The sequence below is a fragment of the Symsagittifera roscoffensis genome, chromosome 9 (assembly GCF_963678635.1).
Source record: "Symsagittifera roscoffensis chromosome 9, txSymRosc1.1, whole genome shotgun sequence".
In the NCBI taxonomy this organism is placed as follows: Eukaryota; Metazoa; Xenacoelomorpha; order Acoela; family Convolutidae; genus Symsagittifera; species Symsagittifera roscoffensis.
The window spans coordinates 44297115-44315911 of NC_087070.1; the positions used below are offsets into that span (position 1 = coordinate 44297115).

The window sequence follows — 18797 nt, forward strand, 5'->3', positions numbered from 1 at the left end:
TACACCAAATAAAAAGTGCTATGCTCTGGTTAGATTAGCATTTGGGAAAAAAGATTGCTGTCTAAAATGAAATAAATATCAACTGAGAGACAAATCGCCAAAAAACTTTTGAATGAAGACTTCTCGAGTGTAAAAAGTAATTACACTCAGTATTTATGCATGTACAAAACGAAATGGCGTTTACTCTTAGATTGAGCAGTTGAAGAATAAAAACTAGATAGAAAAAAAGCAGATATAAACTCAAGACCGTGTACGCGAAAAAACTCCGACAAAAAGCTATTTTGCGAATGTTCCCGCTGAGAATAGAACCGCGTAACTATGTCGGCAAAACAAGAAATCTACTTCACGTAATTCTCGCCCTTTAAATGTACTGCTCCATGCACTTTTGGCTCAAGGCGTAATATTGCGCCCGTTTTTTATTTCTCCAACCTCCAAAAATTCAATCAGTTGGTTTTAACCAATAAATATAGCCAACAGACAGTTGGAAAAGAGTCAACGTAACGCAAGTAAACAAAAAAACTAGCATTTGAAAAAAATAAGAATTCCCAAAAAAATAGATGGCCTGATTTACAATAATAGATTAACAAAGAAAAGGAACTGAACTTAAAAAAAATAATAAGTCAAACCGCAACAACAAATTTTAAAATTTTTCCTGAAAAAAAAGACAAAAAAACCAATCACGTCCTTTATAAGAGTCTGAACTAAGTTCATCGACTCTTAAAAACTAAAATTAAAACCTTTTTAATATTCAAAGTATCTTTTTTTTAAATACGGTTTTTTTTCAAAAAAAGATACTTTGAATATTAAAAAGGTTTTAATTTTAGTTTTTACCAGCAATTAAAGAAACCAGCAATTAAATACGGTTTTTTTTTCAAAAAAAACTATACAATGATTGTACCGATGATTTTGTTCAGCTCAGGCTGCAGAAGTGGTTCGCCTCCCGTCAGTCTGATTTTGGTCACGCCCAGTTTGCACACGAACAACCTGGCCAGCATTATAATCTCATCCGGGGTCAGGAGGTCTACCTTGGGGGTCAAGGTTACGCCTTCCGACGGCATGCAGTACTGACCTGGAAAAAAAAACATATTAGAGCTCTGTGAAATCTAAAAACTAAAATCCACATATGAAACTGAACGTCAATCACGCTTTTTCGCGCCATTTGCGCTTTCGGGGTCTTTTCCGTTATACGGCCCAAAACATATATTTTAGATAGGTTTGAAAAGGGGCTTAAATGTGATGAAAATGTTCAAATCTGTGAAAAAATACATCGGTTAAGTGACTTCAAGAAAATAATTTTGAGCAGTTCTGAAATTTTCAAAATTTGGCTACCCAATGAAATGACAAATTTTTGGAAATAAAACGACAGGTAGCCGTAGCAGAATCGAGAAAAGAAAGTTAACATACGCAAGAATAATAAATAAGTATTTATTTAGTAAGTTTGTTTTCTTATCTCGATTCTGATTGGCCTACAACGTGTCTACTCTATGACGTCACTCCTACAAACTTACATCTGAGGTTGCACTTCTCGGTGAGGGATATCCGCAAGTAGTCATGAACTCTGCCGAACTTGTCCTTCATCACCGATTGGTTCTCTTTGCTTAACGAGAATACTCTATTGCTCAAAGTCTCGTCAGCATTTTGTTGATCGCTAATATTTCCACGAACAGTCTTCGGTACATTTGAAACACTACGAACCTAAAGAGAAAAATGAAGAAAAAACTAATTAAAAGAAAAGCGAATCAGATATTTTATTCCCTAGCAAGATCTTGCGGAATCAAACCAAGAGGATTTTTCAATTAGCTAAGATTTTAGAACGCAAAATGCTTCGCAAGTTTACAATTACCAATTAATTGGCTTCATTTATAATACTCTAATACTGATTTCTTTCTTTAGCAATAAGATATTTAGCAACCACTTAGGAGGAAAAAACTATGATTCATCTGGAAAGAAGCACAAAATTTTCTATCATCAATCCAGTTGCGAAAAAAAATCAATTCAAACACACATCGCACTTTTTTTTCGTTTTCTCGCTTCATTTTCTCATGAAAAACTGAAACTAAGATTCACCACCTAGGCGAAGCTGCGCTTCGCAAACACTACCAAGCTCTACAAACTGCAATAGAAAAACAGTAGACATAGTCTTCGAATTAGTAAAAACTCGGATAAGTGGTGGATTCAATCTGCGACCTAGAGATTATGAGTCTCACGCGCTCACCACTCAGCCAGCACGAACGGTTAATAAATCACAAACACTAGCCATAAAAAAAGCTGAGAGCACATGCTATGCAAGAGTGCCATGACTTTTATTTGCGAGTTAGGTTAGAAAAGAAAGAAGGTTCGTACTGATACACTAATGCTCGCAAGCTTGCTAGTGTAGAAACAAATTTCCAACAAAGGCGAATCTGCGCTTCGCAAACACTAACGAGAACACGAGAAAAGGCAGATCTATCAATTGAAATAAGAAAAAGTAGAAAGAAGCATCGAATTAGCACAAACTTGGCTACGTGTCGGATTCGAATCTGCGACCTGGCAACTTCGAGTCTCACGCACTAGCCACTCAGCCACGGATGCTGAAAATCCCCAAAAACTAACCACTAATAACCAAGCTACATATGCAAATAAATTGCCAATTGAATACCGTAAAAGGGGCACCAAACACAAAAAGACACAATTTTGCAGGTAATAAATTGGAAAACAAAGCTAAATTATGCATTTCAAAAAAAAATTGCGAGATAAATTGAGTTGGAAAATTTCTGAAATCGATCATTTTACTGCTGTTTTAAACAAATAACTTCATCGGTTCATTTGATGAATTTAAAAAAATGCATCAGCTGTGTTAACTTTTTACTAAGCAAATGTCAAACCACATATAATATTACACTGCTACCGCAGCCCACCGATTCAAAAGTGCCACCAAAAGTAGCAGTTTTATTTGCGACTTAGAGTGGAAAGAAAAGAAAGTTCGTACAAATACACTTTGTTTCGGATTTGTAAAAAACCGTTCGAGTCAAGTGTAAAAAGTCAAGGTCGATAAACAAATTTCCATAAACGTGTAAAAATCAGGGTGTTTTTTTAAAGAAAATGAACGCTTACCACATTTAAAGCAAAAAATGTTTTCAGTAGAAATATTTCCAGTTGCTTTCTTCTAAAACAGAGGAAAAGTTGAGCTTCGCAAACACTAGCACCAAAAACTGTAAAAAGAGCTGCAAAACTCAATGAAATGAAATACGAAAATGACCCCTGAGAGAAAAAAGCGCAAAATCGGTCAAGTCAATTACACAGCACGTGATGCGAAACATAGAATTCAAATTTAACAGCTTCACGCTTTAAACTCAGCCATGAGCCTCGATTGAACACCAAATATAGTTTGGTCAATCAAATCCGCCGAGAATTTACTTGGACAAAAATGAATAATTGGGAACCTATTATGTAGACGCAGCCGTTCACATATTTAACGTCCTTGAACATGACCACCATGAGCACACAATTTATAACGAAAAAATAGTAATCGATTGCAACACTGGCTTATCGAGTGATGACTTGATCTAATACGAGGAGCCTTTCTGATATATAGTTATGCGTAAAAACCAGCCGTAAAAATTCGTGCTATAACGTGCTTGGACCAAAAACCATAGCCAATAGAAAGTTAATGGAAGAAAGTGTCAATGAACGATATTTTCAAGTTTAAAGAGTTTTAAAAAAATATATTTTGTTAAATCAAAGCTTTACACTTCAAAAATGTCGAGAAAACTAAATTATTAGGTAATTCTTTTATTCCGTTGGGAAATTGACATTTGAACTTAAAATTCAAATACAATTTTTGCCCCATTTCAATTTTTTTTAACTGGAGAGCGTAATTTAACTTTGTCTTAGCAAATGAAAACCAATTAGAAGGAATGACTAATTTCTCGAAAACTTTCGTTGCTGTCTTTACAACAACAGCCACCAATAAAGCGGATAATTCACATGCGGAAAAAACATATCAGCAGACAACAACTACTGAAATTGAACAAAAGCCTTATTGTTGTGATAAACTTATTAAACAGTTTCAGAGACTGGAAAGGGAGAATCTCAGGTTCAAAATGATGCCGAAACTCATCATCCACCTACTTTAAGTTTTCAAGACCAGACACCTATTGCGACACAAGAAAATATGAGATCGTGCGTGGTACTCAGTCATGCTGAAGAAGAGCTCATCATTAACAAGTTGGAGGAAATCATCGAAAAGGCCATTGAGAACAAAATTCCTGATAATGAGAGAGTGTTGATGGAGGATCTCAAGTAACAATTAGACAAGTGGTGAATGAATTTTTAACTGCTATAAAAACACAAATTTATGGGCAAGTTTGAATTGAACTGAAGCTTAAAGAAATAGGAATTATTGCAAAAGCCATATGTGAGGACGAACTACTAGAAAAGTATAACAGCAGAGATAATTTAGAGATATTGGGATATCCAGAACAAGTAAGACGAGATGCAAGTGGAAACAGCTTACTCAAAAAATATGAGCAGACCATCAGCTATGTCATACAACGGTGACGTCCCTCATGATTGAAGGACCGATTGCTTGAAATTTATTTTAGCTCACTTTCAGCCAATCAGAATTGAGTATTCAAAATCTCAAAGTAAATCGTGAAAATCTCGAAGAAAATAAATCCAGGCCAATAGTGTTAATACTGACCGATTAGATAATAAGCAGATGAGTTTTCAAGAATTAAAAATTCTTATAAAATTGAACTCATAACCATTGATGTTTATCTGAATAGTTTTGCTGTTGTAACCCGCAATTTTTAATATTTTTGATTAATTTCTACTAATTTAAAACAGTTTCTGTTAATATTGACTTCGATTTTATGAGAAAGGCATTAGCCAATAGGAAGGCTTAGTGATTTTGAGTGGCTGAAATTTTTCAGGCATTCGGTTCTTCAAGCATGAGAACCCTCCCCTCATACAACTATCTACAAACATTGGTGCGCAAGTTTCCCTCCGTATATTTATAGCTCACGGATTGCTGAAGGCGTTAAAAAACAGTGAGCATACTGCTCAAGATATCACTAGTGGGAGGTTTAACTTTATGCGATTGATGAAACAAGATGTACGAATCCAGGCAGTTTGGACCAGAGAAGGAAATGTATTTTATCAAGGAAAAAAAATATAAAAGTATGCAGAATTAGTAGTGTTCATGAATGGGCGTTGTAGCTGAATCACACAACAAAGTGAGTGATGAGTTGTTTTATGAACAAAAATGTTGTTTTGGAGAAGCACCCCTGTTCCTCTGGAACCCAATATTGCTGAATATTTAGTATCTGATGCTTTATTTGATTTTTCAGTCTTATTTTTTTATGTACGGTCTTTAAAATATCAAGGCGGAGAAATCAAAGCAATTTAATGTCTCGCGTTTCCAAAAGATATACTTACTACAGAAACTTGAATAACTTAAAAAGATAACACTGAGAACTTGATACAAAAAAGAGAGGTCGTGGCTCGCTGATTCAGCTTGATTCTGATTGAGGTTTTAATCAAGAGCTTGAGAATGGCCGGCCAGAAACAACAGCTGTTTTGGTAAAACATGCCAACCTTCGGATTTTATTAGCTATTTTTTATATAAAAAAAACTGCGCACGGACAAATTTTTTTGAATTCAAAAATTCGATGAAATTCTCGCGGAAATATGTAAGCATAAAAGTCCCGTCAAAATTGGCGTTGTCTTTCATATCAATACTTCAAAGAAAAACAATCTTGTTAATGGCTGCCTCAAAATTAAAGCAGCAAACGGCTTCGATGTCACCAGTGATGAGCCAACTCACTTCAGAATCAAGTACATAAATTGATGATTTCAACGTTAAAAACATTGCAGAATTTGAAGTAGAAGTTTTGGAGAGAGAATTAGTTTGCAGATCATTGCCCGATAATACTTACATATCATACATCACGGAAAGATACCACTGTGAAAACTTTTAGATAAATGAAAATTAATAAAGAAAAGAAGTCATCAAATTCCAAAAGTCCCTGGCCATTGAACTAGAAGAATCCTCTTTTTCCAACGAAAATGTTGGTTCATCAATAGAATTATTCCAAAATTCGTTTCATAAAGTAATAGCACTGATTGGACCTAAACATTTAAGCTCTGCAAAAGTAAACTACTTCCGGATAGTTTAGAAAAGACGTTTAAAAAGCAATAATCACAAAGAACCGATTCTATAAAACATGGAAACGTGACAATGAACAAAATTAAACTTGAAAAACTTATAACTGAGACGAGAAAAGAGCTGAGCAGTTAAAAAAGCAAAAAAAAATATTTTGATAGGTTTAATAATTGTATTGGACACTCGAGACAAGCTTTTAAAACACTAAATGGAATATCTGGAAAATGCTCTAAGAAAGTAGCAATGTACCTCTTCTGAAATCGGAACAATATGAAACGCTTAACAATTAGGATGTGGAAAATCTATTAAATTATCTTTTTTCTAACATAATCAAATAAACTCCTTGCATCGTTACTAAACGCTAATCCAAATGTAAATACCTTTTTGATGAATAACGAACCACTTTCAATGCAACTGTTCAAATCAACAGTTCGAGGTGATTGACGATCTAAATACCAAGCAATCAACAGGAATCGACGAAATAAGCAGCAAAATCTTTAAAAGAATTTTGCGCGTAATTGCACCATATCTAACGTCAAAAAACCATACCTATATTTTTACTGTTCTACAAAGAGGGTAGTAAAACACATTAAAATAACTAATAATAGGCCGATTTCTTTGCTAAACTGCTGAAGTAAAGTTTTCCAAAAAGCAATGAATTCCCGTCTTAACAATTATTTGGACCGATTCAGCATTTTATATGAAAAAACCTTAGATTCACAAAAAATACAATACGATCGACGCCTTAGTCGAATTATTAGACTAAACCCGATTTGGAAAACACGAAATGAAGTGTAGCAAGTTCTTGGAACTCAAAAAAGCTTTTGATACATAAGATCAAAAGCTACTTTTACTAAAATGAGAAAACTATGGGATAAGAGGGGTATGTAATGACTGGTTTCAGAGCTATTTATGTGATCGGCGGCTATGTGTTTTTTTTTTACAAATTTGGTTAAAATATGACAATGAATTCCCCAAGGGTCTGTATTTGGTCTACTAGTGTTCCTGGTATAAATAAACGATACGTCCCATTGCGTCAAAACTCTAAATTTTACTTATTTGTTGATGAGAGAAACGCCGCATGCGAGATTGAGTCCTTCGAAATTTTCACTAGAGAAGTTAACAGCATGTGTGGCTGGCTGAAAAGAAACAAAATGACACTTTTCGAATAACAACACTGCTTCCAGTCTTCAGCTTGTTTTAATGAACATACTGTAACTTCTAAACTTTTTGCAACTACCTCGTTGTTTTTGTGGATTACAAATTGTCTTTTTTGTACGTATATAGAACAAATGAAACTAACTAAGATATCGTGGAGCTATTGCGCGAAGGAGGAAACTGGTACCAATCGAAGCGCTCATCTCATCAGATCAAGCACATCATGAAAAACAGGCATTTGGTATATGGAGGAACAGGTTTTACGAATATCAACCCTATTTTTCATTGGCATAACATAATCAAGGTGATATTTTACAGAAGAAAACACTAAAGTCGTAGCAGCGAACATTTTAATAATTACAGAATTTTAAGTCCATGAGCTATTTGTGTACGATCTACTCAAACTTTGTTTCAGATCTAAAATATATCTAATATCGACTACCTATCATAGCAGTTTTTTTTTCTTTCAAGACTTCAGTTTATAAAACTAGAAAGTCAAACTAATTTCATTTCGAGATCCTTTGCTGCCAATAAAAATTAAAGCATGAATCATTAGGGCTCAGAAGATGCAAACTTTTGAATTTTTTAAGCGACAATAATTTAAAGTCTACATTTTTTTAAGTTTCAAAAAAGAGAAATTGAATAATTTTGTTCATAGATTAAAGAAAGTCTTTAATTCGAAAATACTGAACTTATTCGATTTATATTTGCAACCTGATACTTATGAGAACTATATTTGCGATCTAATAAACATGACTATATTCTGGTGTGGGGTATGGTTGCTCGAACTGTATTCTTTCAGAAGACCAGGCGTTGTCTTCAGACAACATAGTTTTATACTATTCCCGCGAGTCTTGAGTATGGGAAGACAGCGATGGGTGGCTTCATATTGCATCAATAGAACAAAGACATATTTCAGAAATTTGGTGAAAAAATGTCTAAAAAAGGGCTTTGTGCTGCCCAAACTTCACGCGAGTTTACAGGTACACTTTTTCTAGCAGATGAATTATCAGAAAAATAATAATTTTTTGTTTTTGTTTTTTTTTATATAGTTTTTTCCCGTTATAAGTGTCAAAACTAATGATAGCAGGTTCTTTAAACTCGTTTGTCACCAGGGTACGCTCCAAGTGAGTTTCCATAACCTTTAGCTTATCCACACTCAACTTCCTGCAATGCATTATCATACGATTTGTGAACTAAAAAACATCAATTTGCTAAACTTTGTACAATCTAAAAAACTTTTTTCATGCCCATTTTGAGTGAAACAAATTTTTCTGCTTTTGCTGAGTATAACTTATGCTAGATAGCTTGGAAAAAAGAAAAAATCGTAAAACAACACCAGTGTTTCAGACTAAAAAAACTAAAAAAAGTAGTTTCGCAACTGCTTTTTCACGCATGAGGGAAATAATTCACTATGAGAGCCCCCGTCTCCCAAGACTAAAAAACGCTTTAGCCAATTTTTTCACGACGATTGAACGCACGCGGCAGATTAATTAGTTTTGTTCATGCAACAAATTTCACGTACTGATTTTTTCATGAACTGCTTATGAACGCACGCAGGTTGACTAACTTGCCTTCATCTTGGCGAATGAGCTTTAACTGAACCTGTAAAGAAATCTAAGTTAAACCGCGAAATAAAAACTTCACGAAATGAAGAACTTGTGAGACTTTTACTAACTAAAAACGAGCAAAGCCACACGATCTAAATAATTGCTTTGACTTCGTTATTTGGCACTTAAAAACCAATTGTCTCAAAAAAATTGCTAGGGATCTCTTCAAGCGAAGCCGAGCCAAACGAATATTATCCCTCGGATAATTAATTATGGATTATTATTGACTTACCAGAAAAGGATTGACCTTGGCGACGACGTTTAGAATCTTGTTGAAAGAGATCGCGTTCATATTTAATGATAGAAGTACTCAGTAAAGCAGACAGGCACAAGTAACCATATCCCATGAAACCAAAACTCTGAAAACCAAGAATAGTTACCACAACTTTTTTTTAAGGCCAGCCGCTTCGATTTTTATTGAGCTCTGCAAAAACGAATTTGGTCACTCAATAAACATCATTAACTGGGCTTTTGTTCTCTAACTTTTTCTTTCATTGTAATCACGAAACTTTAAGTAATTCTTGCAAAAAAACTATATATCGCAATAATAGATGCATGAAGAGTTTCCGAGAAAATTTAAATTCCCAGTTTGAAATTTTCAGAAGTTCATAAGCTTTATTCCGTTAATTTGACTTGGTAGTAGCTTCACTTTTTTATTTATATTGAGAATGTAGGTTCTTCGTTAGGCAATTGACTTTTACTTTTTCAGTCCAATTTGTATCGAATTTTAGTGAAGGATGACTTTGACAATTCAGCGATGTTCGTGAAATGATCAAAACAAAAAAGAAATTAGGCCTAAAATGCATTGCATTATTGAAATATCTATAATATTTAATGAGTTTCATCAGCATTCGTTTAAGAGAAGGTACCAATGAAAATAAATTATGCAAGAAGAAATGATTCATTATGGTGGTAAACTGGAGAAGTTTAAAATTGCAGAAGGAACAAGGAGGCAACATTTGTTTTGTTGAATCAATCAAAACGCTATTGATTGATACCTACCTGGACACTCTTGCCTTCAGGTAGATAGAAACTCTTGACAAACTGTTTTTAAATATTTGAAGTATCAAAAATTGTTCAGACCGTATTTGAAGAGATCAAGACTCTGTTAGAACCAGTGATGACTATATTTTAAAACGAGTATAAATTTCAGTTAAATTGTTGAAAAAACGTATAAAAATTGTTGCCATCAATTTACACTAATTCATTTTTCAATAAAAATTTAAATTAACTATACTGGTTAACTATACTCCGCTCATTATATGATTTTATTTATTTATTGATATTCATACAGTCTAATTTAGCTCGGTTAAGTATCAGTATTATCATTAACGCATTCGAAGCCAACATTTTTTTTATTAGAAACGAAAAAACAAGTTAAACATAGCCAGCAGACGGTTGGAAAAGTCTGAAGAACAAGGAAACCGTAAAAAATTTATCACGTTGAAGCTCTCTGAACTTTAAATACTGTTCATGAGTAGCATTTTTTCACAAATTTAATCCCATTTAGAGAAAACTCGATCAATGAGTTAATTTTGTTCCGCAGGGAATTCAGAAAACTTAAGTCCATTTTTGGAACTAGAAAAGATTAACCTTTTTAGTGACCTTTACACTTTTGCGGTTCGATAGTCAAATCAACAAGCTTCAAGACTTCTAAAAAAATAATTGAAAAAACCATCAAGACCTATGTAAGTGAAAATCAATTTGTTCTTATTGGTCAATTTGGTGAAAATCAATAAGAACAAATTTGGTAAAAATCAATTTGGTGAAAATCAATTTGTCTTGCTGATTTTTCATTTATTTTTTTTCAGAAGTCTTGAATCTGGTTGATTTGACTCTCGAACCGCAAAAGTGCAAAGATCACGAAAAATGTTAACCTTTTCTAGTTCAAAAATGGACTTGAATTTTCTGAATTCCACTTAAAAACAGCGTTTTTTGTAGTTTCGGGAACAAGCTAACCCAGAGGTCAAAAGGGCATCGAATCCAGATGAACTTGACCTCATTTAATAAACATTTTTTTCAATTGCAGTAGGAGGTCAATCAAGATACTTTGAACTGTAATCAACATAAGGAATGACTTAAGTTCCTCTTTCTTTCTCAGCTAACCTTTTGTTCACTAGTGTTTTTGGTAGAAACTATTTATCTGTGTCAAACCACTGGTAATAGACATTAAATAATGAACTATAATCGCTGAAACAGTTAAGTACGTCACTTAAATGACCACCAAATCTAGTAATTAAACAGTATTGAATTCTGATTGAATATCACTGTCGAATTCTGATTGAATATCACGCCTTTCTACGTCACAAAGCTCTTAAAGTTTAATCAACTTTGAATATAAGGAAAAAAACAACCATATCAAGATTTGCGATTTACCAAATCGAGACAAACTTCTAGACAAACAAAAACGTCACTATTCGGTCATTGGAATTTCTGATTCTGGATTCAATCAGTCTTTTAAAATCGATCATTATATCAAAATCACATCTGTCGATTCAGTTGACCAACAAAACACTCTCAATCTCAAATTATCAAAATCACAACCTTCCGTTCAAAACAACACCTTCAGTTTAAATTAAAAACCCTCTTTTCAGTAGATTGATTTAAAAAATTCAATCTCGAAAACGTTCTTGCCTAAGCTGTGCAAGTTTGAACTTAACTCAATTGATCTATAACTCAAATCAAGCCAAATTAAGATTCTCGCAATGGACGAAGATCTGATGAGACTGCTGCTAGAACAGGGATCCGTGGGAGGTGGCTTTGGAGTCTAAAAATCCAGAATATATTGCAGGAAGATAACTTTGGATTCTGGATCCAAAAGTCGGACTCAAGAATCTCTGGAACCATACACGGCAATTTAAGACATCTATCAAAACATAAAGACACCTTTTCTTGGAAGCTTTTGGGCCCGGTTTGCCTTTGATACCAACACTATTTAATTTATATTCAGAACTGACAGTAATCTAATTTATAATCAACGTCAGTTTATCTTTGGAGCTGACAATGACACCTTTATTTTCGACATCTAATAGCAGTCGGAGGAATCTAACGAGCCTGGAAAAGAATCAGCACGGCTCAAGAAAACGACTTTTTATTCTTCCATTACGATGACAACAACGTTTCTTCCGTCTTTTCAGGACAAGAAGGGATTCTTTTCAGCTAATAACAGGAGCAATCATGAACAGCCCATTTTCGCAGTCAAATCATTGTTGCAATATGGGAGCCGAATTGGTTTCAGCTGCCAAAAATAGTCAAATATTTGTCTAAGATGTTGCATTAAATATTTATCTGCTTAGTAATTGCTTCTACAACTTTTGATAGTAATTCGATGATTTTAAATTAATTTATACAGAAATTTTCAGAAAGCATTTGTACTTACATTCATAATTTATTGTTGCATAAAATGAATTCTTAACATTCAGAACTATATCTCTCAGTTTTCTGCGTCTATGCTCAAAAAATTCAAGCCAGTTAATTTCAACTGCAATAACAACCATTTCCCACTTGCCTCTCAAATTGTCAAAAGTTGGCGATCGCAAAACGCTGGCAAAAACGGCCCTTTAAAACACTCTTTTTTGAATAAAAAAACGTAATGCTTTCTACTAATGGAGGCGTAGCGATAGCAATTACATATTAGCCAATCAGATTTCCCGATACTAATCTCTCATTGTTAGATATGAGAAACATGATTGTAAATTAGCACAAAACAGAATTGTTTTGACTTTTGATGAACTTTTTGTTGTAAAATAGTAGTAAAAATGAACAAGACTGCTCGTATCAGGGCGAAACCCTGAATGTTCCGACTGCCTTTTAAGGTTTATTGAGCAGCAGTAATACATAAAAAAAATTGAATGAAATAAAATGAAATGAAAAATTTTTTTTTCTAAAATTTGAAATTTTTTATGAAAATCATCCCCCCACACGCCATACAAAGTACAAAAGGATAGATTTCGTTCCTTGTAACAAATCAATTATGGCAAATAAGCTTCGTTCAACCAATTTGGAACGATTTATAAGACGGATTAAATCTCCGCTTAAGCGTTAACAGCGCGAATTATATTGCGCGTTAATTGTCCCAAATTGGTCAAAATGGCCAAAATGGAAATCTTAAAACCCTCATAACTTTAGAAAAAATAATCACAGGTGAAATAGCTTTTCAAATTTAAGCTCAGGACAACAATACCTTTTGAATGATATAAAAAAATTCCGTCAAAAATGGCTAGTTAAAAAGTCGAAATTTGTCTGAAGAAAAAAAAAAACCCACCCCGAGCACAAATATTCCGTTACTTTCGTATCGAAAGTCGGAACAATAAATAGTCATGCATTAACCACTAAATATCCAAAGCAAAACAGTTTTTCCAGAATAATTACAGAATGAAAGAGGAAACGCCTAAATAAAGCTAGCAAAGTTTTATGCTTTTTTAAATCTAAATGCTATTTCTTACAGTCCAATTGTTTTCACTCATCCTTAGTCAGAGGCGAGGCAATAAGCCAAATGGTCTAAGAGCAGAATGGGTCCAAGAGCAGAAAAACAGAAAATATTAACTTTTATACTTATACGGGCTAATTGATAAACAATTATTAGACAGAGGCGAACCTTCAGCTTCGCAAACACGAGCGAGAAAGCGGCAAAAATTCATGAGCTATAAAATACACAAAAACCCTGCATGTAATAATTTGGAATGTAATAAACTAAAGGCAACCACACAAACGTTGCATGCAATAAATTATAATGTATCAAACCAAATTGCGAATAAATTATGCATTTCAAAAACTCGCGAAGTAAATCAAGTTGGAAATTTTCTGAAAACACTTAGCATTATACTGCTATTACAGCCAACCGTTTGAAAAGTGCCACCAAAAGTAGCACTTTTATTTGAGAGTTAGGTTTTAAAAAAAGTTGCATCGTACTATCACACTACGCTACGCTAAATGGATAATAATGCATGAATTGAATAATTTCATTACGTTTTTTAAATGAAATTAAAAAAACCGCGATTGAATTACTTATTAAATATGCCTAAAATATTCGTTTCTTTGGTAATATTGACAATTTTTATACTTAATTTACCGGTAAGTTTACATGATATTTTTCAGTTTTTCTGCTCTTGCATCCATTCTGCTTTCAAACCATTCTGTTTTAGACTGGACTAGTCACTGAAAAGAAATTGAACTTAAATTGCCGAGAGATGAAACGACAAAAATGCCAATTTTAGTTGATACCGCATGTTAAATAAACAAAAATTCGCCAAGCGCGGCGTCATAATTTTCGATGGAAAAACAGTTGACTGAACAGGTTTTGAACTTCCTTTGAAAACAAATCAGTTTTCACGCAATGCTGCCAACAATTCACAAACGGAATCCAAAACTCTCATAAATCATCAATTTTGGCACTCGTGAACATTTTTTTTCAGTTTCGGCACTGTTGAACGCCCATATTGTAAGCATGGTAGGCATTGATAAACCGAAATTGGCTGTATTGTTAATTATTTAACCGTCATAAATTCGCAAAAAAAATGTCGCAGGGGAAATATCCTTTTACATGTGAACTAAGTGCATTGATGTCTTCTATGTGGTACAAAAACAGCTGGAAAGGAGCATCTACTAAAATACTGGTACTGAGCCGTAATGAGCCTCATGAAAAGCACACACTACAAATACCCAATAATATCTCGAAACATCCGTTGATTGCTAGTCTTAGTAACTTAACAATATGCCTTGAAGGATGAATTTTTTATGACGCCCTATCACCTATGGCAGCTAGTAAGGCCTTACCTACAACACTCGCTTTTCAAACATTTCTCGAAAAATTTTGAAATAGTCGGAAAATCTTGCTGAATTAATTACTAAAATTAAGAACAATACAACTTAAAAAAATTTACTGTGTTTCGTAGTTTCAATGGCGCTTTTTGTAGTTTATTGTCAAAATTTGGCGTTTTTTGACCAAAAAATATAGCTTGGATATTTTAAGCTCAATTTGAAACATTGTTATCACAGAATGCGAAGCTGTGCTTCGCAAACACTAGCGAGAACACAAAAAGCAGCTCTATAAAAAGCAATAAGAAAAAGTAGAAAAAAGCTTCGAATTAGTAAAATTCAAGCTACACCTCGAATTCGATCTGGGACCTACTGCGACCTAGTGATAATGAGTCTCCCGTACTAACCACTCAGCCATGGACGCTTAATAAAACATAAACACTAGCCAGAAATAAAGCAGAGAACAGATGCTAGGAAATTTCTACTGCTACAGATCGTGATTATAGCAAAAGCGCCACCAAATAAGTGAACACTTTTAATGAACTCTTTAATTTGCGAGTAGGTTAGAAAAAAGAACGTTCGCACTAATAAACTACGCTGATCGCTAAAGTGATCAGTTCTTTTTGTCATCTTAAAACGAGTTGAATCTACCACAAGCTTGTGCTGGTCGTTACAAGTACTGGATTCGAACATCAAAAAATTAACAGAAGCGGTAAATATCGGCCAAAACGGCAAAGTGCAAGTGAGACAAATTGACATAAGGCAATGTGTCGTGTAGGGCAGTTTAGCATAGGGCAATTACTAGTCAATTACTTTCTTCGCACTATTTTGCCTCTTATTTCGTAAATGAATTTGAAATTCAGTCGAAAATCAGAAACAATCTCGAAATCAAAAAAAGAGCGTGAAAAAATTTGAAGACTTAATTTATTTTAGAAAAAATCTATATCGTAATATGACAATTCGCAACAAAATGTATTTCGCAATTAATGAAAACTCGCATTAAAGAACAACTTGGAATTTACTCGTAGCTGCAGTCGCGTCAACCTGTTCCGAGATTGCCAAAATAGGGTAGGACTTAATACAAACGTTAGAGCCGATGTTCTCAAGCTTCGTCTTTTGTTGCGAGTTGTCGCGTTACCGACCGAGATGAACCAGTTCTCTCTCCCTTCAAAACAGTTTAAAAACTCGGACTCCTATTTGGCCTGTCAACGCAAAGAAAACTTTGTAGGAAAGTTCTGCGATATGATAAATGACTCGATCTCGCGCGACCATACCAGTCTTACCAGGGTAGTCGATTTTTCGTGGAAAAGACACATGTATCCTGTATACGCAGTTCGTTTTCACATTTGGTGGTCAGAAACAGAAGCAGCTGTTCTGTCTCAACCAGTCCGATTAACCGAACCCAATATGAAAGTTAAGTTGTCGGCTCCTAGACAGCGACTTATTTATCCAAGAATTATTTATCCATCGATGGGTGTGGGCCTAATAATAATTACCAGTGTTGTTGTTACACCTAATTTACTGGGAACTTTGAAGTAAACCGATCTGAAATGAAACAGTATAGTTGTAGTGGATTTACGGTCAGAGTAGCGCTAACTTCTACCAGCCAGTTTTTGATCTCAATTATGTCCTAATTCCTGGTAGACTGAAACCATATCAAGATCTTATCGATTAGGAAGCGTGACTGAATGAATTCCAACCAAGTGACCTTTCCGTGACATTCAACAGTAGAGAATGTTTCTCAAGTATTGCGTAGGTTCTGACGTTTTTCGGTCTATTAAAAGTTATTATATCTTCAAATTCTAGTACTCATTTTCCGAAAATGGGACTGATCAAGACGCCAAACCACATGAAACGACACCAAATGTCTTTCGAAAAGATCAACTTGCTTTTGATGATACCACCGCCTGGGATTGGTTACAACTCTAACAACCAGTCAAGTTATTCATTCATAATTCTTCTTGATTTTCAGAAGGTTGTTTTGTGGTTACAAATTTACAAAAAAGTTATTGACAACTCTTGCACAATACAGTTCTCACACATCCGGATCTTAACTATTATTAAAAGAGTACTATTGGTCATTATTTAACAATAGTATCTAACTTCATCAAGTTATAGATTACTCTCTCTAAGACAGTCTCACAAAAAAAAATCCAGCAGTTTCCAATTACATTACGTTCATCAATTTTGAACTGAATTAGGTTGTTATATTAAGCTACCAACTGCTCCTAGAAATGGATGATGATTACATGCGACTTCTTCTGGAACAGGCATCGATCGGGGGCGGATACACTGCATGAACACTTTCTTGGAAATGTACCAACTCGAAGAGCTTCCGGGAATCCTTGCAAAGGGTATCCAGGAAGACTATGAGCATCTAGCACAGAAAAAAAATTCTTCGAAACCTTGCGATCAATTTAACATGCGAATTCGATTTCAGCTATTCGGTTTGAAGACAACGATTGAGACTTTTTCAATATTTGGTAGGAACAAAAAACTTCATCATAACCACGATAGACGACAGAGAAATCTACGGACTAAAGTTGTCAAAGTGGACACCATTTCATGTCAATTTGATAGAAGAAAGAGCAGAAACTTCCGACAACAAATATCATTGGAAACATTCTACTTCAATAGTTTCGCTCAAGAAGCACCCGCTGGAAAAGCTAAGAGAAAACGGAAATCTGCCGATGTAATTCAACTGTAATTCAACACGAAAATGTTGAGAGCCACTGACAATCAAATCTGCAATGAAAAATAAGCCATTTATCATTATGTTAATTTATCTCGACCTAGTTTAGTATATTTTGAATTTTGTTAGTTAATTCGATAAATTTAGTTTTGCAATATATCTTGTTTTTTTTACATTTTATAATATAGCTCGTAAGTTGCATAGAAAAACATCCAGAAAATAAGAACAAATTAAGCATCGATGGCAATAACTGTTATTAAAGATGAGCAATTATCAGAAAAGCAGAAAGTTTCCAGAAACATTTTTTCAAATTTCTTAAACTTTAACAACGCATAAATATATATAAAAAAGTTCAAACCCTAACATAAAACTTCAAAAATAGCAAACAAAGTAATTTCTGGTCGAATTTGTTTAAAAAAAAAATAATTCTTTTCAAAATAGCCTAAAAGAGTATTTAGGAGAACTTAAAATTTAGGAGAATAATTTCAAAAAAATAAATTATTCATTTCTACCCTCTATCTCATTATGCCTATAAAACGAGTAATAGAAGTTAATATTTCTAACATCGAATTCAAACGCAATACAAAGCAATAAATGACCACAAACGCCCTATTCGTACTAACCCAAATTGAGAATATAATTCAATCCCATTTTTGAAATTAAAAGACAATCAATTTTTTTTGCATTATTTACTTTTTCCGTGAATTAATGAGAACAAAATTTGCTTTCGTTTAACCTAAATATACAATTATTTAGCCGATCTTCAGTTTAGTTGCGATACAAAATGTGCCAGCGGGCAAATATTCCTAATGTTCTGGCGTAAAAAAAGTAGAAAAACTGCGACGTTGTCATTTTTTTTTCAAATTATTTCAAAAATAGGCACAGCACAATCCAGCCCATTACTATCTTTGCAAGGAATCAAATTAAAAAATTGATGAGCTCAAACCATGCAAAGGAAACATTTAAATAGAGAAAATAAAATTGAGATTTTCCCAAACTTTTGCAATCAGATAAATCATGATTTCAAACGATTTGATGATTGCAAGTTCACAAATTAAGGAAAAGGCTCCAGTCATTGTTCTCTTGTGACTGAGAAGGGAATTAGAAGACGAACATTTTCAATTGGCAATAAGAACAGTCCTGACTGAACTCGAATCCTAGACCTTGCAGGAATGGACCAAGCCTAGACCTTTGGAGCAGGAATGAACCAAGTTAGCTCCAAGCCAAGCGTTCACAATCGGGCGCTGAATTTGACATTACTATAAATCAAGCTATCAAACAATGCAGTGATTATGTTAGACGAAATTGTTAGCCTGAAAAAGTCTCTAATTCAGCTTGATAAATGGCAATTTGTAAATCTTTATTTTAAAAAACGAGAAAAAACGCACGACCTAAATAATAGTTTTCACTTCGTTAATTGACAGAAGCGAAGCGG

The 18797-nt window shown here is 34.1% G+C and overlaps 1 protein-coding gene across 1 annotated transcript in view; it reads right to left on the bottom strand.

Moving 5' to 3' along the window:
- LOC134854226 (uncharacterized) overlaps positions 1 to 12336 on the bottom strand; it is a 46246-nt gene extending 33910 nt beyond the window's left edge. Inside the window, exons 1-4 of the mRNA XM_063870395.1 lie at positions 11020 to 12336; positions 9146 to 9272; positions 1509 to 1695; positions 899 to 1069 (exon numbers count right to left, since the gene is read on the bottom strand). Coding sequence (XP_063726465.1) covers positions 899 to 1069; positions 1509 to 1695; positions 9146 to 9205 — 418 coding nt within the window. The 5' untranslated portion in view covers positions 9206 to 9272; positions 11020 to 12336. The remainder of the gene's footprint in view (positions 1 to 898; positions 1070 to 1508; positions 1696 to 9145; positions 9273 to 11019) is intronic.
- Between the last annotated feature and the right edge of the window lie 6461 nt (positions 12337 to 18797).